The sequence below is a fragment of the Amphiprion ocellaris genome, chromosome 19 (assembly GCF_022539595.1).
Source record: "Amphiprion ocellaris isolate individual 3 ecotype Okinawa chromosome 19, ASM2253959v1, whole genome shotgun sequence".
In the NCBI taxonomy this organism is placed as follows: Eukaryota; Metazoa; Chordata; class Actinopteri; family Pomacentridae; genus Amphiprion; species Amphiprion ocellaris.
The window spans coordinates 14,939,347-14,962,594 of NC_072784.1; the positions used below are offsets into that span (position 1 = coordinate 14,939,347).

Here is a 23,248-nt window from a genome sequence, read left to right on the forward strand (position 1 = left end):
TATGAAGGGGAGGGACCTGCTGGGACTTTTCATCCAACTGATTTAGCTCTACGACTTGGTTTCTGCATCCGATTGTTATTTATATCATCAGATGAATTAATCTCTGCTTGAAGGTCCTCCTTTGGTCGTTGATTAAGCCCTTAAAAACTCATCTCTTTGTATAAAAGTTACTTATTTAGGAGTTTTTGTCCAGTAAAGTCATCCCTTTCTGCATTAAAATGGCCTAAATGCAATTCTACACTGTTGCTTCCTTTAGAATATGTAAATCTGTGAAGCTCCAACCCCTCTTTCCACCTACTTCTACACACTTGCCACAGCTCGAGCACACCAGCTCACTTACAGCTCCACTCAAACACCGTAAAACTACTCCGCATTACACAGTGGTAAGCTGTAACATTGGAGTAGCTCAGACATGCATGTTAGACTTGGAAACCAGTTCTGAAGAAGAATAATGATACAGAGTCCCACACTGCAAGTTGACAGGATTGTTTCTTTAGGTTTGCTGGTATGAAACCCTTTAAGTCTGAATCTGTATATCTGAGAACATTATTTCTTATTTATTATTACCAATATTTTATAAACTGATCTTATTCGGTTATTTCTTCTTTAATTTCTTTCTCTTTTTTACCAATTATGTCTCTGTTTTATAATTTTACTTTTTATTATTGTCTTATTTGCTTTCATGAATTTATGATAGTGTTTATAGGGTACAGGGGCATGTGGCACCATGTGGTAACAAGGTAAAAGAATTGATTTTTACCAGTGAGGGTCTTAAGAAGCTTTTGCACTAAATGTTTTCTTTAACCTACAGATTCAACTGAGCCTGTAATTTCCATTTTTTTTAAATCTCTTTGATCATTGCCTTGTCTCATCACTAAATTGCTGACTCTGTTTCAAACCTATAAAATAGTTTGCAAACAGTTATAACTGATCAAACCAAGAGTTTGACTAACAATAACACTTAACAACGTGGTATAAGATTATTTTACTATTAATATTAGTATTATTCTGTAACTTCCTTCCTGATAATGTTCTAACCTGAGGGTCTGAAGTAAACCTTTCACCTTGCTACTACAGTGTGTGGGTCAAAGACTTGTGAATACCAAAACATTCAAGCGACTTATTGCACTGTGAGACACATAGGTGAGAATAGAACTCTGCAACACTGACAGGAGAAGAACAACAAGAAACTGGTGATGAGCTGAAGGTGCTCTACTAAAAAACACACTACCACTACTACTACTACTACTACTAAAAAACATAAACCAGGAAAACTAATTCCTTTGCAAATATGAAATAGATTAGCATTGAAAACTTTTGAATTTCATATTTTCAGTAAGAATGTTAAATGCCTTATTCCTCTGGGTTTATCAGTACAGACACGTGATGACAAGCTACAGGCTCAAATCCACAGGTTTATTTGAAATGAAGCTGACATCTCAAAGTTTACACTAATTTCAAGAATGAATGGATTTTAGAGAAATGTGTATGAAATGCTGCATAAGAAATGCAGTATGTTTTGCTTTCATGTAATGGTGCATCCATACAAAAATGTAGAAACTTGAGATTGAACTGATTGTAGTCAGAGTAACAATATGCAGCTATAATGAGGGACGGGACACACAAAGTCAGATTAGCCTGTGCACTGTGTGTTTTTCTTCCCTTCTAACTTTAAATCTCATAAAGGGAAATATAAGTGGGAAGCCAGGGTTCAGCAGAAGTATAAATTTACTGTTAACTGGATGTAAACATCAAGGAAGGAGGCTTTTCACTTCCTCTGGAACACTGCTGCCTGACACTGATGACATCTTCAACTCCTGATGCTCAAACAGAGTTACAAAAATCATTAACAACCCAGCTCATGTCAACTTATGTTATCTTTTATTAACCTCCTACCATCCAGGAAGAGCTGTGGGAACATCCTTATTTGCACACTCACATATAGAAATTGCTGTTTCATCATTTAAATCACAATTACCCTGTAATAACCCTCCATGTCACATTTCCTGACCTATTCTGTATCATCAGTACAGTTTAAAGTGTGAGTAAATAAAATGACAGTGCAATATGCATGGAGATCAGTAAGAAACATGTTTAACACGATGTACAGGGCAGTCATTATGTGCAATAAAAACTCATCAGATGTAAATTTACACAGAATGAAATGCATTTAAATTGTTATCAGAATGCGAACATTAAACAAATGTGTACATAAAGAGTAGCATGCATTGATTCCAGATGCTGAGTGATCCTCACACATCAACATCTGTTCTTACAAAGTTCAATATTTAGGACAGTAGTGCATTTTGATATTCGCATACTGACGTTTAAAATTAATGATATTATTGCCTAGCCGTATATTATACCTTCAATATTTGTATCCTGTTGTTTATAATGATACGTGCGGGATATGTTATTATATTGGTATCTTTATTCTATCTCTTATTTAGCTGCTACTTTATTTGTCAGACAATAACAATAAAGGGCTCTTAAATCATCTTTTATGTGGGCTCATATTTTTGGAGATTTTTGTAAAATTTGGGAGAAAGTAATTATAGAAAATTGAAAATAGAAGATCCTTTTCTGTTTGTAGTAGAGTTTGTATTACTTGGCATGAAAGAGAAACTGTGACTAATATAAAGACAGTAGTTTACTGAACTTTTTCATTTGTATTGAAATTAGGATTAAAATATGCATGCATGCAGTCCCAGAAGTGGATTGTTCACTCCACACAACAAATTATTTTTAATTTAAGAGGAAAAATACAACAATGGCAACAACAATAACAGTAATAATTGTATTTATTTAACACATTTAAAAGAGGGTTTTCAAAGTGCTTTGACAGACAACTCAAAGAGCAGGATACCCACAAGGCAACATAACAACTGAGAGTCAAACAGTTAAACCACACAAATGCAAGACACACCAAACCTAACATTAAAGCATGAAGACCAAACACAAAATGTCACACATCACATAAATCAAATTACATGAAAGACCAAAACTCTATAATTATGATAAGCAAATAATGATTTTGAAATTAAAAATGGATAAAAATACAGCATTGTAATTAATAGGCTGTTTGATGGTGCCTGTAAGTTTTTATTTATTTTTCGTAAAAATTGTGTTCTCAAAATGATCATCTTTGAATCCATCAATGTTTGTTTGCACAATCTCAAATTGTGTTGATCAAAATTAATTAACAAATCCAAAAGCAAATGCATGAGGAAAGCAATGCAAAAACAGCTGTATTTAAACCCAAATACACCATAATAATGTTCCTATAATACTTCCAGTTTTTAGATTCATAACTTCTGTTGTTCACTATCGTCTATTATTAGTGCGCATGTCTCTGTAGAAGCTCCGCCTCTAAGTCAGAATCCACCAATTAGGAATCAGGAAACTGCAAAGGCGGAAAACAACACGGAAGTACAGCAGAGAAAATCACAACAGGAGGAAACGACACGTCTGCAGTGAGCCACAACTCCCTCTACTAACTCAAAATGAGCTTTAATTAAGCATTTTTCAGCAGACTTCAGACTGCAGCTTCGTTTAGTTTGATAACATCGTCAGCTTCCGTGTTGTTGTCGCTCCTAAAGGTGCAAATGGAGAAAGATCCGGGAGTGGTTTTGGCCACAGAGAGATATGGAAGTGCAGAGTCCTGGAAGTATTTATGTAAAGATGGGGTGATGGAGAGGAGGAGGGATGGGAGTGAAGGCGAATCCAGAGGAAACTCTGTTATTGGAGTGTTTAAAGTAAGGATTTATTGTGCTTATTTGCAGCTACATTTACTGTTCACACACATCAGCCTGACTTTTACGCCTTTTGTTTCAGAGTGTTTTTCTGCCTCAAGGTTACCCAGAGAGTGTCAGCGGTGATTACCTGCAGTACCAGTTCTGGGATACTGTGCAGGTAAAGTAGAGGATACACCAGAAACACAGATCATTACTAAATATTCCAGCATTACAACAACACACAGACATACAGCTCTGGATTAGACCACCTGTTGTTTTCTTTTACAAAGTTGACAAAAAAAAATACTACAAGAAAAAAATCTTATTCGGTCTAGTTGAAGACTCAAGACTTTTATTCATCACATGCTCATAACGTAGGGATAGTGAAAAGCAAAATGACTGTTCCATAAGACTGTGCAATACAACAAGAAACCAAACAAAACATTTCCTAAAATAAAAGACAACAGTAGTCTCTGGTGGAGTCCTTCTTACTGTTCCAAAGTTGAGGCTTAAATCTTAAGGTGTCCATGATTTTGCTGTGAGGACCCCTCAGGTTTAGAACAACCTGCCTCGCTCACAGAATCAGTGTCTTCTTTTCAAATCGTTTGACCTTGACTTTTGTGTGATGTCATCTCTTCATTGCCCATTCCTCAGTAAATTTGTATTGCTTTCATTTTCTTATTTGTGGAAAATAAAAGTTCGATATTACATCTTTGCATCTGTTGCTTTTTTCTTATTTGTTGTCATGGTGCATACTTTGTATCCTGCTTTTCCTTTGTCAGAGCACTTTGTAAATCCTTTCTTTGGAAAGTGCTATATTAATCAAGTTTTTATTATTATCATTGTTGTTATCATTATTATTATTATTATTATTACAGTGTTATAAGGCTGAAACCCTTCACTCCTACTCTTCCTTCTCTCTCAGGCTTTCTCCAGCTCCCTGTCAGGAACTCTGGCCACTCAGGCGTCTCTCAGAGGTGTTGGTGTTGGAAACCAGGAGGCGACAGTAGCTGCAGCTACAGTTACCTGGTTATTAAGAGGTAGAACAATTTAAAAAATATCAGAAAGTTACATGAATCGTGATTGGTTTGTACCATCCCTGCTTGCATTTGAGTAACTTGCAAGCTAATGCTTCCACCTGCAGATGGAACTGGCATGTTGGGAAGAATCCTCTTCGCCTGGCGGAAAGGGTAGGCTCATATCTGTGTTTTTTTCAGTTCAATAATAGTTTCCGGAGCTTTAATTCAATGTGTTCAGTTTCTTTGTCCTTGTTCCAGGAGCAAATTGGACTCTGAGGCCAAAAAGTGGAGGTATGCATTATATTTGGAAAATCTGTCAGTTCAACCGTTATAATGAATCCAGCTAATGTCCTTTTAATTCCCCTCCAGACTTTTTGCTGATGTTCTCAATGACATTGCCATGTTCATGGAAATATTGGCTCCATATTTTCCTGCTTTCTTCACCTTGATTGTTTGCACTGCAGGGATATTCAAGGTAAAAAAAAAAAAAAAAAACGTAAAAATGTTAAATGAGGCCTTCATTTAATCTGTCCCTGAAGCTAAATACTCAATATTTAACTGAGCCCATATCAGGGTTCTTTTTATTATTCGTCTGATTATTCGTTAGATAATTCCAGTCTACGAAAAAGAGACCGGACACCTGAAACAGAGGCTTGAATTAGTGGTTTTCAGACATAGGAGTCAGAAACCCTCCACAGAGTTGCAGTAAACATTTTGAAAAGCAAGAAACATATTTATGCTACACAAAGTTGCATTTATCCATGAATGCTTTTTGCTTGCAAACTATTGGGTCACTGCACACCCAAGGAACTTAAAATAAATGATTGTAAAAAGCAGAATCATTGTTTGGTTGAGCTGCCCACCTTCATTTAAAGTGTCAAAAGTCAAAGCATTTCAAAGTTACTCTTTTGAACTTTAAAGGCTTAAAATCCTTCATTTATTCATTAATAATAGTTTTCTACACTGAACAGATTGCTGATGTGGGTAGCAAATTTATTCGAAATATAAACTGAAACTCTAATAAGAAATGGAGACAAGAAACAAGATTACTATTTGTAATCATGTAATAAAACTGATAAACATACTATATTTCCTTTGCTGGATTTAAGTTTGACTTTCACAAACTGAACTTAGCACTGTTATATGTTTCTTCAGTCTATCGTTGGAGTGGCCGGCGGTGCGACTCGAGCTGCTCTGACTGTTCACCAGGCTCGCAGAGACAACATGGCTGATATCTCTGCTAAAGATGGCAGTCAGGTAACTGGACTTGTATTTTCATCTGATTGAACCGATGTGAACAGTGAAGGTGCTTTACAGCTCATGTACTGCTCAGTTGTGGTACCAAAGTCCATGCCATGTTCCCATTTCTGTCTGTGGAGATTCTCACTTATCTAGGTCGCAGTAATCCTGAGTGCATCAGTAAAAAGCAACGAGACTTCTCTTTTTGGTTCTTGAAGACACTTCACTTCTCATGAAAGACGCTTCCTCAGTTCTAACCCGAGTGGTATTTATTGAAATACCATGATCACATGACTCACGTCCGGTTAATGGACAGACTCACATGCCTCGAGGTGTGATGGGTTGGGAAACTGCCTAGAGACAGATGACTCAAGGTGATAATAGAGGTGGAACTGTCTGGGAAGCGAACTCGTTATTGCATTAGAAGTACCTGCTAAGTGGTGTCATAGACCCCAGTCCTGTTTGTAGATGACTGTTTCTTTTTTTCTCTTACAATCTGTCTTCTGTTTCCATGTGAACATTACTGTCCTCAAAAGAGTCTCTTATCTTTCAGATGTAGGTGGACTGTTAAGTCTTGTCCTGGGTTTTGTAATGCACTTGTAAAGCGATTGTTTAGTCTCCCCTATATGTAGGACTGTGAACTCCCTACTGCATTGCTCAGCTTGTTTTGAAGGTTGCTTTCTGGTGAAGCACAGAAGAACATTCATGTGTTGTTTTTTTAAAATATAGAAAGAAAAGTAGTCAATGATATGAAGATAAATATAAAGGCACAAACTCTTAAAGCAGTATTTTGCTGTGGCTTATCATATTCTACATAAAAATACAATAGACCTTTTCACAGCAGCTTTGACCACCACACAGGTTTTACTAATATGGTAAATAAAGGCTCTGTTCCATTCAAGTGTCCCAGTGAGCTGTGGTGCATGATTGCACTGAATGTTTTTTCTGTGTACATCTCTGTTTTACCTGCGGCTACCTGTCAAAATGTCTCAGTTAAAAAGGCCTGCTGTGACAAAATCATGTTTCTCAGTTTATGTATTACTTGATTTCCTACAGGAGACTTTGGTGAATTTGGCCGGACTGCTGGTCAGTTTGATCCTCATTCCCCTTGTCACTGACAATCCAGTGTAAGTGTTGCTGTATCAATGCCACGTGTAAAAAATCATACAAAGAAACACTTTTTTTGGGATTGACCAGTGTGTTTTTTCAATGCCGGTACTCTGAAACAGTTTATTAGTTATCAGGGGTATTGGTCTCCTTGATAACTTATAATCAATATTTAGAATCAGGGTCTTTCCATGAAAAATCAATCAGTACCTATCACCTGATGCCCTGAGAAACAACCATTTTTTGTGTTGTTTTTTTACAGTAACTTTTGCATATTTAATGAAGCCATGCAAAAAAAACCCACATCAGTTATACGTCTGCTTCAGATGTCACAATATAAACCAAAATCTCTTTCGTTCAGCATGATTTTTTTTTTCTAGAAACAACATTAAGCACCACGGTGTCTGTCACAGTTTCAGTAGCAAATGTGCAGGTAAAAAATGCTGGAAAAAAAATAATTAAAAAGCACAAAATTATGATCCACTGCTATGTTCTTCTAGAGCCTGTAGTCTGTAAAATATTCATTGTATGAAAGTGAAATTATGTATGGCTTCAATAATTACGTGAAAGTTATTGTACATAAAACACAGCATTATGTATTTGCAGTAAAATCACAAATCTCTGTTAAAATTTAGAATAACAAACACAAAACTTGATTGAATTGCTTTTATCATCAAAAATCAGATAAAAAAAATAAGTGCAGACTACCAGGAAGATAGTGAATATTGGATCCCTTAGTTTTAATTTAAAACACTAACTGTACTGTCTTCTTAGAGGCTGTCATGTTTTTAATGCCATCCACTTGTATTCTCTCCTCTGTCTGCTCCTCAGACTGACTCTCAGCCTCTTCTTCCTCTTCACCGTCCTTCATCTTTTCGCCAACTACAAAGCCGTGCGTTCAGTTGTCATGGAAACCTTCAACGAGGCGCGGCTTTCCATCGTGTTGCAGCAGTACCTCAGAGATGAACGAATCCTGAATCCACTAGAGGCCAATCAGAGAGAGCCGGTGTTTTTGGGTAAAAAAAAAAAAAAAAAGAGTATTTGTTGACTTTCTAAAGAAGCTGTTGTAGTGACTGAGACAAACAGCTGTTGAGTTGGTCCATGTATTATTAAATCACCTTCTGGTTTATCAGAATTCGGGAAAGCTGTGCCAATCAAACTCGGGGTGAGGCTGCAGGAGATCGTACAGAGGTAATTTCATATAAACAGTCATTTTTGCTTTTACACTTTTAAAACTCAACGCGTTTTCATGTAACTGCTTTTTTTGCAGCCCAGAGGAACTCAGTTTGGCTTTGAAGGGAAACGACAGGCCTTACCTTTTAGGAATCAGAAACGGTGTGTGCCACCTTCTGCCACACAGCAGCAGATTGTTTAAGAGCCAAGTAACATATCTTAAAAGTTATTTTTTAACCCTGCTGTCTTCTTCTTAGGCTGTGTATGTGTTTGTTTGGGACCAGAAGCATCAGTACATGATGAAATCAGAGCGATGTGTCAGGCTGTGTGGCTCAGCAGCATGTTGAGCCCTAAAGAATCGACATGTTCCTCACCAAAACAGCAATGTGAGCCTTTACCTCCTTTTGTCTGCATTCAAGTGACGTTTAAATGTTACCTTACACACAGAGGCATGATCATGCTTTTATTTCTTTTTTGAAAGGTCACTGGGAAATGGTGCACGAGAGTCACAAGCTGATGGACACAATTTTCAGTCCATTTCTTCGAGGTTAGCAGACACACAGCACTGTTTTAACCTACAAATCACCAGCTGTATCGCATGTATTTTTAATAACAGATCCATGGTTCTGCTCAAATCATCTCCAGGTGTTGAAGCTGCAGGATGGGACATAAAGAGAACTCTGCTGGACTGGGATGAGTGGAGAGTCGAGTGGAAAACAAAAACCAGCTGAGCAGCTACTTCTGTTTGTTTATATCACATTGTTTAACGATTTTTAAACAATGATATTTTTAAATTATGTCTTATTTGAGTCATTCTTTCATGAAAATATAATGGGTACAATCCATAGAACAAAAAATGGCTCTATTTGTACAGAAAACTCTTTAATTTCAAAAGAATTCACATTCATTGTAACTGGATAAAATACATTTATTTGTGATGTTTCAGTGCTAAACCTTCAACAGGCAAATGGTTTGGTTTGAGGATAAGTCGTCCTAAATAGGGAGCGGCTGCAATTCTGCAACCAATGAACGTATCCCGCATACTATACAACTCTCAGACGTACATCACTTTTGGATAAACGTGTCTGCTTAATGAAACTGTAGAATTGTAGATATAAATTACAAAAAAACATCATCCCACCAACTGTTTACATAGAATGTGTAAGATACAAAGATACTAAAATCCACAAGTGCCAAAACCACACTTTTGAAAAATGCTGGCATTACAGGTTGCACATGAAATGCAGTGAAAAAAATTTCACAAAATATGCAATTTAGCAGAAGAGAAAAGGTGAACAATAATAGCAAATCTCTTAAAATAAATTTACTCAAGACTTTTCCCACTATAATATATAAAGTACAGTCAGCACCTTGGCCTCTAGAATCTATACAGGGTTAATGTATCAATTTATAAATTAATACAGTCAACAGGCCACATTGGTAAATGAACCTGGTTTATATGAAAGGTAAATAGAAATGTGAAATATAAGTTGTTTTGTTTTAGCTCTTTACTGTAAAAGAAACATTCAATTTAGCTGTGTATAAATGCGACATACCAATTAATATGCCACCTTCCATTCAAGGAGGCAGTATTGAACTTCCAGAACCAATTTAGACACCACGAAGAAGAAAAGCAAGCGACAACATCCGCGGGATAAAGTGTTCTGTCAAGTCAGCGACATTCTGTAGGGTAAAACAGGAAACAAGCATGTTCTCTGGTGAAATACGTGAAGTAATAAATGGTGTTGAATATAGGTACTTCGTGAGGATTCGATATAAAGCAAGAAAAAAATTATTTTAAACACTTAAGAATGCAAAAATAATTTAGTAAGATTTTGAGTTTTCTTCTCGTTTAAAATGATCAAACACACAATGCGACTATAGTTTTGAAAATTCTAACCGGATGTAGATTTCGTGTATCGTTTCCGGCTTGACCGCGTCTGTCAAACAACTTTAGCTTTAGCAACAACATCAATTTGTTTGGTCGCAAATTGACCGAAATCGTGTAATAAATGGGAAGATATAAATGTGCCTACAACTGCGACGACTCGAGCGATTCAGATGTTAAGTTTTTTAAGTAAGTGTCCAATATTAAACGTAGTTTTTCTGCGATAAACCAACTAACTAGCTAGCAGAAGTAACAGTTAAGCTAACAAACAAAAGTATCAACATGACCTGCATTAGCCTGATGTTAGTGTCTTTAAGTTGTTCCAGGACGTCTCAGTGTTTTATCTTAGCTACTATTATAACAGTAATTAATATTATACTAGTACTTTTTAAGAAAAGACACAGGATAATGCTTTTTTTTTTGAATGAAGCTACATGAAATACCTCAGTCTTGTTGTATACATGAAGTGCAGTTGCTGGGAGTAAATACGCTGAAGATGAATAGTCAATGCGGTGAGATATACTGATTTCTCATAGAAGAGTACGTTGGTCTAGATATGTTTGACAAAGTATTTGAGAAATTGTTTTCATGCCAAAGTGATCAACACACTTAACTGAGGGGATACATGAGAGAATATCAGACTTGAGTGCAAAAACAGTAATCAAATTGTGTTTTATGAACTGCTAAATCTACCTCTGTTTTATGGCTCCCAACATATAGTATATGACCGTATATTAAACGATTAGGGATCGAGAGGATACCATAGTTTTTTTGTTTGTTTTTTTTAAATCGTGAGCATTTACTTTTAACATCTTTTAATTTGCTTTCAGTGCTGCATTTCCTTCACATAGGAGAGAGTTGTACATGTCATTATCCTCCTCATCAGGACTGTTTGAATGAGTTATGTGTTACTACAGGTTTCCCCTGTACAATCCCCGAAAACTCAAGAAATGGCTCGTCAACATGAAGTGGAAGGACTGGGCTCCAACTCGCTTCTCTGTGCTGTGCATCAATCATTTTGAAGAGCGATACATCGACAGAACGGGCAAAAGTGTGACACTCCGAGAAGATGCAGTTCCCACCCTATTTCCAGCGACTGACAACACACAGAAAAAGAAGGTTTGTATTTACAGTTGATACCAAAATAAAACAGTGAGAAAACTTGTTTCAGATGAAGACTGCTCCACTAATGTCCTCAACTTTTTAATAGGTTTTTAAAAAAATCTATTTTATGCTATTGTCTTTGCCTCCCTGATACAGGCTCCCATTAACTCAAGACGTAAACGACACAAGGTGAGACCGTCCTTCACTGACATTTCATTGTTTAAATGATCTTAATCAGGAGTTATTAGTTAATGTTCTTTAAATATTGAGGAGGAATTTTTTCATTTGTGCCTAAAAATCAAACACATTTGATTTAATGCTGTCAGGCTGTTTTACCTTAATGTCAATGCACTAATCATGAACCACTTCAAACTTAATTTCAAACATTTGAGTAAAATACGTGTTGTTTTTCTCTGTATTGTAATCCTAGCCACCTGGTGCCAAAGCCTCAGAGAAAGATTCAGCTCAGTCTGCCACAGCCACTCCCACCACAGCAAAGCGGAGCGTCCAGGACAAAGACTCCAGCCAAACAGAGCAGGAGCCACCTGGGTATGTAACTACAGACAGAGAGGCTTTGTGCTGTCTCAGCCCTCTGTCTCAAATCAACAGTAACGCCAACAATACCTCATCAATTAGAATTCATTAATGTCACAGAAAAAAGTAAAAAGCAAATGCAGGTATTTGCTACTAGATCAGGCTTCTCTGCCATCAAAGCCAGTGGATTTTCTGCCTTTGTTCAGTACATTGTGTACAGATAAATGAGATCATTACTCTGCACACAAAGAGCTGTGTTTACATTCAGTTAAGGTAATAGGCATTGAATTACAAGCTCTATTGTCATGTCATCAATCAAGATTTAAGGATTGTTGTTGTGTTGGGTCAAAGAAACAAAGACAAACATTGTAGTTCACCAACAAGTTACCAATTGGATTAATCACAGCATGAATCAGTGGCAACTTCATAGACTTTACTGGACTCAGCATCATGTTTCGATTGTGTTTGATTTTTTGCCTTCAACAAGGAGCATGGCTATGTGACGATTGCCATTGGTTTGTCTGTCTGTCTGTCTGTTAGCAACATTATTAAAAAAACGGATTATTGGATTTGGATGAAATTTTCAGGGAAGGTCAGAAATGGCGCAAGGACCAACTGATTAGATTTTCACAGTGATGTGGCTTATAGTCTGGATTCACAGATTTGTTATAAATTTCTGTATCATTGCAAGATAGCGGCACAGCGTCACTGTAACCATGACAAGTGAACACTACAGCTGCCTGCTGATGATCACATGATTGCGATCCTACTAAAAATAGACTGCTGCAGACTTATCAGGACTTATCCGCCAGAAATAATACAAGGGACAATTGATTAAATTGTGGGGGTGTTTCTGAGTCCCATCAATTCCCACTGCCTGCTACATATTTAGGTCACACGATACAGTATTCGTACATAACGTACACATGCATAACACACGCCTGTGCTCAGTGCAAGGTCATTTTGTTTGTGGAAACATCTATATTAAATGGACACATTCTATGTTTCCCGTGATTTCTGATCATCAGTAACTAATAAACAAATGCTGCACTTATTTTAAAAAAATGCTGCATTTCTGACAATGCCATATAGGGGAATGAACAGAATTTTTCAGAGGTCTGCGCTCTCTGGGTGCTTTTCTTGTTGCTAGAAGTAATGCTTCATGTTTGCGGAGAAGAGTGTCTGCTTTGTAACAGAAATTAGTATGCAGGGGTGCAACTTCCACATTTTGTGTCAAAGATTTTTCAAGTCAGATGTAATTATTGTAGTAATTGTGGTTAGCCAAATCTCCATAGTTTTAATAGGTCCAACCAGATTTTTCTAACTTTGCTTTGTCAGAGGTCTGTTTCTCTTAAAGTGCTCGATCAAGACTCCTCTCTGAGAGGCCTGACTACTCTGCTTCAGAGATGCTGAAAAGTGAAATTTGATTACAAAGCAGGGAACTTAACAAAATGTTTACTGTGTGTCATTAAGCTTTGTGTCAGTTTCAAACGTACTTTGGAATTTACACCATTAAAACACTTCCTTCCTTTTTCTGTGATGCTCTAAAGTTGCTGCAGAGTTAGGATCCACTTCTGCCTCCTGGTCTTTGTGTGTATGTGGGTTTTAACATTCACACCTCCCCCTGAACTCTTTCTTTGGAAGTTAAGGTCAGATGGAAAGCTGAGTTAGCATCTCCAAGTCACTATACTCCATGAAGACGTGACAATAAGTAAATATCTGGCACAGAATGATTTCTCCATTATTAATCCTGCCAAATCCCATGTAATAAAATATATTAAAAGTATGAAAATTAAATGCCAAAGCTTTGTTTCTTTGTTTACATTTGCGAAAGGCAACAACACAAGACTTACTCAAAATCTTCACACTGAACAACACACAATTTAAAGCTCATATTTTTAAATGATGTAATATTTCATTGTCCACTCATTAATACACAACCTTCAAAATGACTGTTTATTGAGGCTTCAATTGACAGTTTTTTGTGATGAATTTAATCTGTAAAATGTGCTAAAACTGGGAAAATGCTTCTTGTAGTAATATTTGTTATACATGTATGAATGCCATGTATTTTAAAGTTTTTACAATGTTGGATCAGCTCGTGCATTTGTGTGATTTTTCAGCATCAGAAGCTGTAGAAATTTTGTAACAAAATGTCTGTTCTGCTTTTTATTGATTTATACATTTTGTTTGTCATATCTTTAATGTGTGTGAACATTTTCTGCTTTTATCAGAGACCCCAAGAAGTCAGACAAATGGAGGATCATTGTTGATGAAGGGTTGATGACGATCGAGTCATTTCCACATTTCTTTCATGGTGATTACTGTGTACCACAGGTAGGTGCTATGATTTATTAAAAATATGATTGATATAATTACTTTGATAACCTGATGATCTCATTTGTGTAAATGTTCTGATATGACGTTCATTAAATCTATTGTTTGTTGTCAGATGTTTATCTTCAGTATTGCAGTTTCTAATTTTGTATTTATTTGCAACTTGTCTCTCTGTCTCTGTGTAATTTTTCACTTGCATCAACAGAATATTCAGTGGGCTCCAGATAATAATGTCAGTGTAAGTATTGTTCATTTCTATAAAACACAGCATTCTGGATTCTTTTTAAAATCTTGTTTTTGTATTTTAAACTATGATAATTACACATTCTTCAATAATTTTCCACAGACAGAGAAAAAAGACCCTGAAAATGTGATTGAGGTGGGTCTTTTCCAGCGTGATTACTTCCTCTCAAGTTGTTTACATTAATTATATTAGTAATAACATTAACATGAATAATTTGCACATTCTCAAGCAAATATTTTGCTCATTCCTGCACACTGTAGATATTTCTATTACTTTTTTTTTATTTTAAAGTCCTCAAATTTGCTACATGATTGCTGTTTTTTTTCACTTATAACACCTACTGTTTCTTGGCTTGCAAATCTTTTTAATATTTTTTTTAAATACACGACTTGTAAGCATTTACTGTAATGCACCAAATCACCATGTCAAATTCCTTTTATGTAAAAACCAATGTGGCAGTAAAACTACTTCTGATTCTGAGGTGTTGTAATAGAATAATATAAAATACAATAAAACTTATCGGTGTGACCTCATTGCACACCTGCGTGATGTCATTTTCTGTTTGCAGGTGACGGAGCCGTGGCAGTGGTTAGGTCTGGATGTCAGAGGACCACTTCCCCAAACACTGAATGGACACAAATACATTTTGACAGTGACAGACTATTACTCCAAATGGGTGGAAGCGGTACCGATGCAGTTGTGCCTCCCTTCACATGTGGCGAAGAACATCGTGGACGTCATCGCCCACTTTGGATACCCACTCAGGATCCTGTCCAGACTGCCTCATGACATAGTCCACAAGGCAAGTGCATTGTCACTAAACTGCTCATAGAACTTGAGCTTATATCAGCATCAAAGTCGGAACTACCATTGGAAAATTCAGATCCTTCGGAAGTCTCTATTAAGTTGGACTTGGTATTAATGAGACATTAGTGCCTAAAGTCAGCTGAAGTATGTTGATGAATGTAGCAGCAGGTTATCTGATGATGGTAGCTTGGCATAATATCTCGAAGGTGTGGCTTATTTTGACAGTGGAATAGCAGCTAAAGGACCAGTGTTACAATGGATAAATTACGAGGATTATGAGTTCTGACTAGAGGAGGAAATTTGTAATTTCCAGTCAGAACTTTTAGAATAAGATCAGAGCTTTAGTCTTAAGTTGACGTGAGATGCTTTGTCATGTTATCACATGATTTCAAATGTGTGGGGAGAATTGTGATTCAGATTGTGGATTGTGATTCTGCTCCACAAGATCATCATACGGTCATCATATGACCCAAAAGATCATCAAATGATCTTTTAACCTCGTCGCCTCACCCTAGTTGAACATAATTAAACTCATATGTAATAGTTATAGTCCTCTTGTCAATTGTCAGCAGTATTTTTGAACATCAAAAGACCGTAATCATACAATTGTCTTGAGTTGTCTGATAACATGAGGAAACATCCTATAGAACAAAACCATTGTTGTCTTATTTTGGCCAGGAAGAGCAATTACTGATTTTTCTCTCCGATACAACAGCAGCAAATCCCAGCTCCTTGTTTTAACTATGAAATGCCCCAAACTGTTTTCTTCAGCTCACTTGACAGTATGTGTTTCTCCTTAGGATAAACCACTATAATATTGTGCGAATGTGTCTTCGTTTCAGATCAACCGAGAACTGAAAGATCAGCTGAAGGTTACCGTGGCTCTTGTGGTCTATCATCAGCAGACCGGCACTGCAGATTTGATCACACCACAGCTGATTAACAGGTCTGTAAATAGAGCGCTCTGTGAATAGTGGTGACAGTATTTGTGTTGTTTTCTGCTTGGAACATTTTCCATTATGTTTTACTGTCTCTTTATTCTTTAGTATAATTTGGGCATTCTCCATGTCACACCTTGTGACGTGTTTGTTTGTTCTGGTGTTTTTCCAATTGACACATTTTTGTCACATTAACATGACAGTTAATTGAAGTAAAATATATTTAGCGATCATTACATTATGACCTAAACAGTTCATTCTTTTGAGTTAAGGAGACTAGGAAAAGACATTTGATTTATATCTTAATTACAAATGTTAAAAATCGTATTGGTTTTGCAGTGAGTGGCAGTTAAATTGCTGCATATTTTAAGTTCTATAACTGGATTTTCTCTCATCATGTTGACATCTTCTCTGTCTGTGGCTCCCCAACAGGATGGTCAGTGATCTAATAGAGGAGCATGCAGCTGACTGGGACGTTTACCTTCCTGCCAAGGTTGTCAGTCTGTGCTTCAAAGAGCATTCAGCCACCAAGGAGAGGCCTTTCTCAGTGCTCTGCTGTAAGGGACTAAAGCCTGTCCAATCCCCCAGAGGACTGAATGTGAGTGTAGGGTTTGAACATTTGAGCTTTAATAAGACTTTTCTTTGTATATACGGCAACATTACTTTTGTGTTTATACCTCTCTCTTCCACAGCACGCTTATTCCAAGATCCGAGAGAGTGTTTTCGTGGTTAGATAGAAGTTCACTCGGTAAGTTGAACATCTTCGAAGTTTTTATGTAACTTCACAGAAATACAAGTTTTCATCATAGTTATTTATTGCAATAATAATGCCTTCATGGGATGAGAACAACACATATGAAGTCTGGGGGTCAGACTCTTTGGTCACTTTCAGTCAAGCTTTGTTCAGTAATGAGACAAACTGAAGCTTCACAGAATTATTTATGTTGGTCTGGCTTCATTTTTTCCTCCCTGAAACTGCTCTTGAAACTACATCTGATTAAGAGACCAGATGAGACCTCCTCTGCACATCAAGGTCAAGCTTTGCTCCTAGCAACAAACTAGGAGTGAATGAAAAATGTGACAACTCTTTACACGAAACAGCATGCAGTTAATACATAAAACACAGAATGTAACGGGTAGTAAATGTGAATATAAATGGCAAAATATGGAAATTTCTCATCACAGTTTGCATTTATCTTTGAAACTTTAACATAACGTTCATTTTTTGGGGGGTTGTGGAATTTGTGAATCGTATTGTTGTTTTATAGGAAGATAAAGTCATTGAATTCCAGAGACTTTTACTTAACAGTAATATACAGCTTGTCTTACTTGGTATTATTTTCAGGTCACTTGACTTGGGAGCCAAACTGGACTCAGTGTCCTTAGAAAACCAGTAAAGAGGAATATTTTTCAGTCATGGAAGTACTCTGAATCCCTAAAGAATGTCAGTGCTGGAATGAACAGTGGAAACCTCGATGGTTTGACCAGGAGTCTGTCGATTGAAAAGGAACTGCAGATGGAACCTCTACAGCATCCTCCACTCTCCCAAGGACTCGCTGAAATGTTCCGCTTGTTTGGTCCAAAACATGTTCTGGCGTTTTGTCTTTTTTTGTCTCTTAAATCAGTGGAAGGTCATTTTCAGTCTTCACGTAATCATGTTAATGAATGTAGCATTTTATTTCAGTTGTTGATGTTGTCAGGACGAACTAAATACAGGCCTTTAGCAAGAACAAAAGCTGTTAGAACATGGTCATGTTTTATTTATTTGGATAATTTTTTTAAATATGTTTGCCGCTTCTTACATGTAAGTTACTCCAAACAGTTCAAACATCTGACCTGGCAAAGTTACAGCAGCTGTGCCTGATTGGTTATTGCTTTGTGTGTATAAAATGTAAAACATGTTAATAAACTTTCTTTAAACAAAAATGCCTTTATGGTGCTGGGTTTAAAATATGAGAAATGAATCTTGTATAATCAGCACACTTTTAAAATTAAGTGATTTATCAGCATGTTGAGACCATTGTCATCACGATGGCTTGTTTTCAACTAGTTTACAATTTGCTATAAATGCTCATATATGTCAGAATTCACACTTGAAATGCAGTTTTTAGTGCATCTGCACCAGAAAAATTGCATCTTTTAAGCATCTGCACCTACACAGGAGATTTTAAATCATACAAAGAGACGTTGAAGGCTTTTTGTTTGCAGATGACTTAGCTCTGTAATGTGACAAACAGGTTAACAGCTGCACCTTCACATACAGGTTTCAGGGGTCATGAAACAGCTTTCATACAAAGCACCTACTAAACAGACACTTCTGGAACACTTATTGTACAGTATGAGAAGTCTGTCTATGTAAGTGTGCAAGTTTTCAGGTGTTTACTTCTTTATCGCATTTTTATCGACAAAGAAAACAAATCCTGATCCTAAGTACCGTGATTTGTGGGTGTTTCTTAGCCTCTGTCAGTCCAGCTGTCCCTCTCACTGTGCTAAAAGCTGTACAGACACAGAGAGGAGGAAATTAAGTCCTCCCACACAAAAGATTCAGTGAAAAGAAACACACCTGTTTGCCTCGCAAGGGAGGGAGGCATGTTGATGATTCAGAAGATCCTGCAAAACTACTGTGCTGAGTTCAGACTGTGGGAGCTCCCTTCAAAACCAGACTGACAACTTAATTTTTTGTTGACTTGTTCTGATATACTGAACGACCCAATTCCTGACCCAAGTATCTTAATCACTGCATGTCACTGACTGTTCGCTTACTTTAAAAAGGTGAAAGACTGGTTTTATAGGAGTCACATTATTAGGGTCCGAGCACCGAATGGTGCGAAGACCCTATTGAAACCCTAGGGTTTATTATTATACTTTCTTTTCCCGCTTTTTGAATTGCATTTTTTGCGGCCTTATCATACCCCAAAACGTGTCAAACTTGGCACGCTCATCAGGACTGGCGAAAAATTTGATATTTTAGGGGAGTTGCACATGTGTGTGGGAAAATGGCTCCATAGCGCCCCCTGGAAAATTGAAAATTTGGTCATTAGGCCAACTTGCACGACGTTTCATCTACAGCTACAAAATTTTGTATGCATATTCAGCACATCAGGAAACCCAAAAAAGTCAATCACGGCCATACTGTAAATCCAACAGGAAGTCGGCCATCTTGAATTAGCTGTAAATTTTTTGAGATTAATAACTCCGTGAGGGTAAGTCCGAGAGATGCCAAATTTGGCCAGTATATGCAACAGCCCAACCTGATAAAAAGTTATCAAAATGCTCTGCAAAAGTCTAAGGGCGTTGCCATGGCGACCCCCAGAAATATTGATCCTTCGCCATGAAACAGGAATTGGTGTCTAACTCAGCTGTACATGCTCCAATCTACCTGAAATTTTACATGTATGATCAGAGTCCGGCCCTAATCACATCTTTGCACCACTTGGCGGCCATTTTGGATTTCTCGCCATGAAACAGGAAGTGCTGTGTAAGTAGCCTGTACATGCTCCAATCTGCCTGAAACTTTACTCTCTCAGTTGCAGCGCCTCCTGGTGGATATGCGTGGGCCAGTCGGGCCGCTCGGATGCGAGGACCCGTCCAACGCTGCTTGCAGCTTTTATTGGTTTAGTGGTTGGAAGTCAATAAAACATTAGCGTCAGTCAAATTGAATGCGTCAGTGGATGGAAGTGGTGGTTGCCTTGTGCTGCTCTTCACTTCACTGCAGCTCCATGGCTCCATCTGCTGGACGGACAGAAGTGCAGCAGCTGATGGCAGCTTCTTTGACCTCACGCTGCTGTCAGACCCCAGATTAGGGTTTATTTCAGATATATATAATAGAAAATAGTAATTAAAAAATAAGCTGATGTTGTATTTTTGCAGCAGTGAGTTTTACAGGGTTAAGAGCAACCAGTCAAAGGTTATTACTGAGGATTTTAAACAAAAACATTCAGGCAAACAGTTAACATCATAGGGTGCCTGACATGTTTGTTTTTTTTCCGGGTCGATACAGATTTTTTTTGTAATCAAGGAGATCAATAACCAAGATTTGGAATCACTACACATTTGCAGAAAAAATAAAGTTTTTGAACAGCACATAAAGTTAAGTTAAAATTAAAATAATCACGAGTTGCAGCCTTTGCTTATTTATGTTTTACATGCTGAAGTTGTCCTTCAGTGTTTCACTGATCAGATTGTGCTGTGGGCAGGAACAAGATCAGAGGGAGGCAGCTGCAGCAGACCCAAAGTAGTTTCACATTCATTTATCTGATCAGATTTCAGGGGGCTTTTTTTTTTTTTTTTTTTTTTTTTTTAAGAAATGGGACCAATAATTGAAAACATGCTAAATATCAGATGGGATCATTGGTGTCACAGGACATCTGCAGACACAGGTCAAAGATTACAAGGAGTTTATTTAACGAATGAAACTAAAACCAACACAGAAAGGATAACTAAACCAAGGTGAAAACAAAAAGGGAAAACCAGACTAATTGTAGGAGAAAGGTTCTGGTTTCAAAGTCTCTGGTCTGGCAGAGAGCGGAAGAATGAAGAACCGGGCCTTCGTGGATTAAGGTGATTGAGAACAGGTGAATCAACCCCCATATCTGTGAGAGAGATGGATGGATGGATGGATGGATGGATGGATAGATAGGTCGGGAGGTAGATGGACAATAGATAGATGGATGGATAGGTAGATTCTGCAGTGGGGAAATTTTCAGTGTGGCAGTAGCAGATAGGAAAAAAAGTAAAAAGAAAAGCAGCACTCAGTGCACAGATATAAATAGATGCTTTCTCCTTAGAGAAGAAATAGAAATGCTTGTAAAAAAAAAAAAACTTGTGAAATTGCACATATTGACTTATTTACATTTTATTGCAGTTACTTCATGGGTGATCTGAACTACTGGGAGCAGGTTTGATTGAACACAGTCTGACTGCTGCAGGAAGGAAGGACCTCCTTCAAACATCGTGGGTGAAGCAGTCTGTCCCTGAAGGAGCTGCCGGTGATGGTCGTGTTTCCTGCAGGGGGTGGGAGATGTCCTCCATGATAGACAACAGCTTTGTCATCATCCTCCTGTCTAACACCAGCCCAGGACAGAGCTTGCTTTCTTAACCAGTTTCTTTAGTCTCTTCCTGTCTGCAGCCGTGATGCTGCTGCTCCAGCAGACCACTCCATACAGGATGGCTGATACCACCACACAACCATAAAAGGTCCTCAGAATTGCTCCCTGCACCCCGAAGGACCTCAGTTTCCTGAGCAGGTGAAGTCTGTTCTGACCTTTCTTACACCGTGCGTTGGTGTTCTATCTCTAGACATGTTTGAATGTCTTTATCAATAAATGGTCAAACACATGTTGAGTGTCAGTTCAGCTCTTTGTTCCACACATGTATATGTTCCTATGTGATTGGTGTCTTGCAGTCAGAGTGTAAAGAATTGAAGCTGTCAGAGGCTTTCTGTGGTGAAGAGGCTGCAGGACATCAGCTGCTCCAACAGGTGACGCCTTTGTTCTTTGGCTTCAACCAGAACCAGCAATAAATCAGCATGAGCTGCAGCTTATCCACCTCATAGAGTGTATAATAAAGAAACCAAGAGGTTTTAGTTGATAGCTGTCTCTAGTGAATGACCAGCAGTGTCTTGTTCAGGTTGTGAGGAGAAGTAAAAAGCTTACAGCAGCTGGTATTCCCAGGTAGTCTCCCATCCAAATACTAACCAGGCCCAACCCTGCTTAGCTTTGCAGATCAGATGAGATTGGGTTTATTCAGTCTCAGAAACAAACCTACAATGTAAGTTCTGTACCTCACATGATTCAAATCTCCACTCACACCTTTTATTTGTCCTTTGATTGCTCCAGTACTGATTGATGCCATCATTTAAGCCAATTTACAACAACACCTTGTAGGAAATGTGGTGCAGAGGTAAGTTCTGTGCCTCACATGTTGAAGGTCCATGGTTCAAATCCCCACTCACACTTTTTATGTGTCATTTGGATGCTCCAGTACTAATTGCTAGCATCATTTAAGCAAAGTTAGAGCAGCATCTTGTAGGACAGGTGGTGTAGAGGTAAGTTTTTTGCCTGGCATGTTGAAGGTTCCTGGTTGAAATCCACCTTAGTACCTTTATTATCTTCACCTCCTTAATAGTTTTGTGTACCATCATTTACGAAAACTAACAGTTACACCCAGTAGGAAGGATAGTGCAGTGGTAAGTTATCTGCCTCTCATCCAGGAGGTTTTTGGTTCGAATCCAGCCCAGGGCTCTTTTGACACTTTATAAGATAAGATAAAGATAAGATAAAGTTCTTTATTTCTCCCCACTCCAGGGGAAATTTACATTGTTACAGCAGCTTTATTTACAATATATACATACTTTGGCTGTATGACAACCTCTTTCAACCATCATTACAACAAAGTCCACGAAGGACCTTGTGTGAAAGATAGCTCACACATAGGTTGTGTGTCTGTCATGTGGAGGGTCACGGTTCGAATCCCCACTGGGAACCTTGTGGAGGATGATAGTGGAGTGGAAAGGTTGTGGTCTGTGGTGTGGAGTGTCAGTGGATTGGAGTTGAAGGGTGGTTCCTGGCAAAACCCAGAGGTTGCCTGAAAAAGGTAAAGAGCGTAAAGAGCGTAAAGAGCGTAAAGAGCGTAAAGAGCGTAAAGAGCGTAAAGAGCGTAAAGAGCGTAAAGAGCGTAAAGAGCGTAAAGAGCGTAAAGAGCGTAAAGAGCGTAAAGAGCGTAAAGAGCGTAAAGAGCGTAAAGAGCGTAAAGAGCGTAAAGAGCGTAAAGAGCGTAAAGAGCGTAAAGAGCGTAAAGAGCGTAAAGAGCGTAAAGTTTTTGTTTCAGAATAGAAAACGTTCTAAGATATGTAAATTTATTTGTTATTTTGGATTTTGTTATTGTGTCTTCTGTGTAATTAGATATTCAAAAGTGTCAGTGGTGTTGTTCCAATTTTTAGTCTGTTTTTAGATTCATCTTAAAAGTTTAGTCTTGGTCTTTTGTCATTCTTTATGATTTTATAATATTAGATTAGATGTCCAAATGTTTTGTCTTTTTAATGTGTAATTGTTGAGTGAAAAGTATTATTGGATGTGATGAGTTAAAATCTTATTTTCACTATTAAATGTTTAGATAAACTGTTG

The 23,248-nt window shown here is 37.7% G+C and overlaps 2 protein-coding genes across 2 annotated transcripts; both read left to right on the forward strand.

The window, feature by feature from the left end:
* The first annotated feature begins 3,419 nt into the window (after positions 1-3,419).
* On the forward strand, positions 3,420-9,069 carry rusf1 (RUS family member 1). Its single transcript, XM_055005497.1, has 14 exons — positions 3,420-3,755; positions 3,835-3,912; positions 4,660-4,774; positions 4,879-4,924; positions 5,012-5,044; positions 5,123-5,228; positions 5,909-6,010; positions 7,049-7,119; positions 7,931-8,115; positions 8,233-8,290; positions 8,370-8,434; positions 8,530-8,658; positions 8,754-8,819; positions 8,918-9,069. Exons 1-14 carry the CDS (start codon positions 3,606-3,608, stop codon positions 9,001-9,003), a joined length of 1,290 nt encoding a protein of 429 aa, XP_054861472.1. The 5' UTR covers positions 3,420-3,605; the 3' UTR covers positions 9,004-9,069.
* Positions 9,070-9,224: 155 nt separating this feature from the next.
* zgc:153292 (uncharacterized protein LOC100003014 homolog) lies at positions 9,225-18,050 on the forward strand. The gene is made up of 12 exons (XM_023297970.3): positions 9,225-10,349; positions 11,078-11,279; positions 11,421-11,453; positions 11,695-11,813; positions 14,033-14,135; positions 14,341-14,373; positions 14,482-14,514; positions 14,948-15,181; positions 16,029-16,132; positions 16,557-16,722; positions 16,817-16,872; positions 17,470-18,050. The coding sequence occupies exons 1-11, from the start codon at positions 10,285-10,287 to the stop codon at positions 16,859-16,861; spliced, it is 1,137 nt and encodes a 378-aa protein (XP_023153738.1). The 5' UTR covers positions 9,225-10,284; the 3' UTR covers positions 16,862-16,872; positions 17,470-18,050.
* The last annotated feature ends 5,198 nt before the right edge of the window (positions 18,051-23,248 follow it).

Coding starts and splice junctions, on each gene's coding strand:
- rusf1 (XM_055005497.1), top strand. CDS start 3,606: ATGGAGAAAGATCCGGGAGTGGTTTTGGCCACAGAGAGATATGGAAGT. Junction 8,116..8,232: donor GAGAGAGCCGGTGTTTTTGG/GTAAAAAAAAAA, acceptor CTGGTTTATCAG/AATTCGGGAAAGCTGTGCCA. Junction 8,820..8,917: donor TTTCAGTCCATTTCTTCGAG/GTTAGCAGACAC, acceptor AATCATCTCCAG/GTGTTGAAGCTGCAGGATGG.
- zgc:153292 (XM_023297970.3), top strand. CDS start 10,285: ATGGGAAGATATAAATGTGCCTACAACTGCGACGACTCGAGCGATTCA. Junction 11,814..14,032: donor ACAGAGCAGGAGCCACCTGG/GTATGTAACTAC, acceptor TGCTTTTATCAG/AGACCCCAAGAAGTCAGACA. Junction 14,515..14,947: donor ACCCTGAAAATGTGATTGAG/GTGGGTCTTTTC, acceptor TTCTGTTTGCAG/GTGACGGAGCCGTGGCAGTG.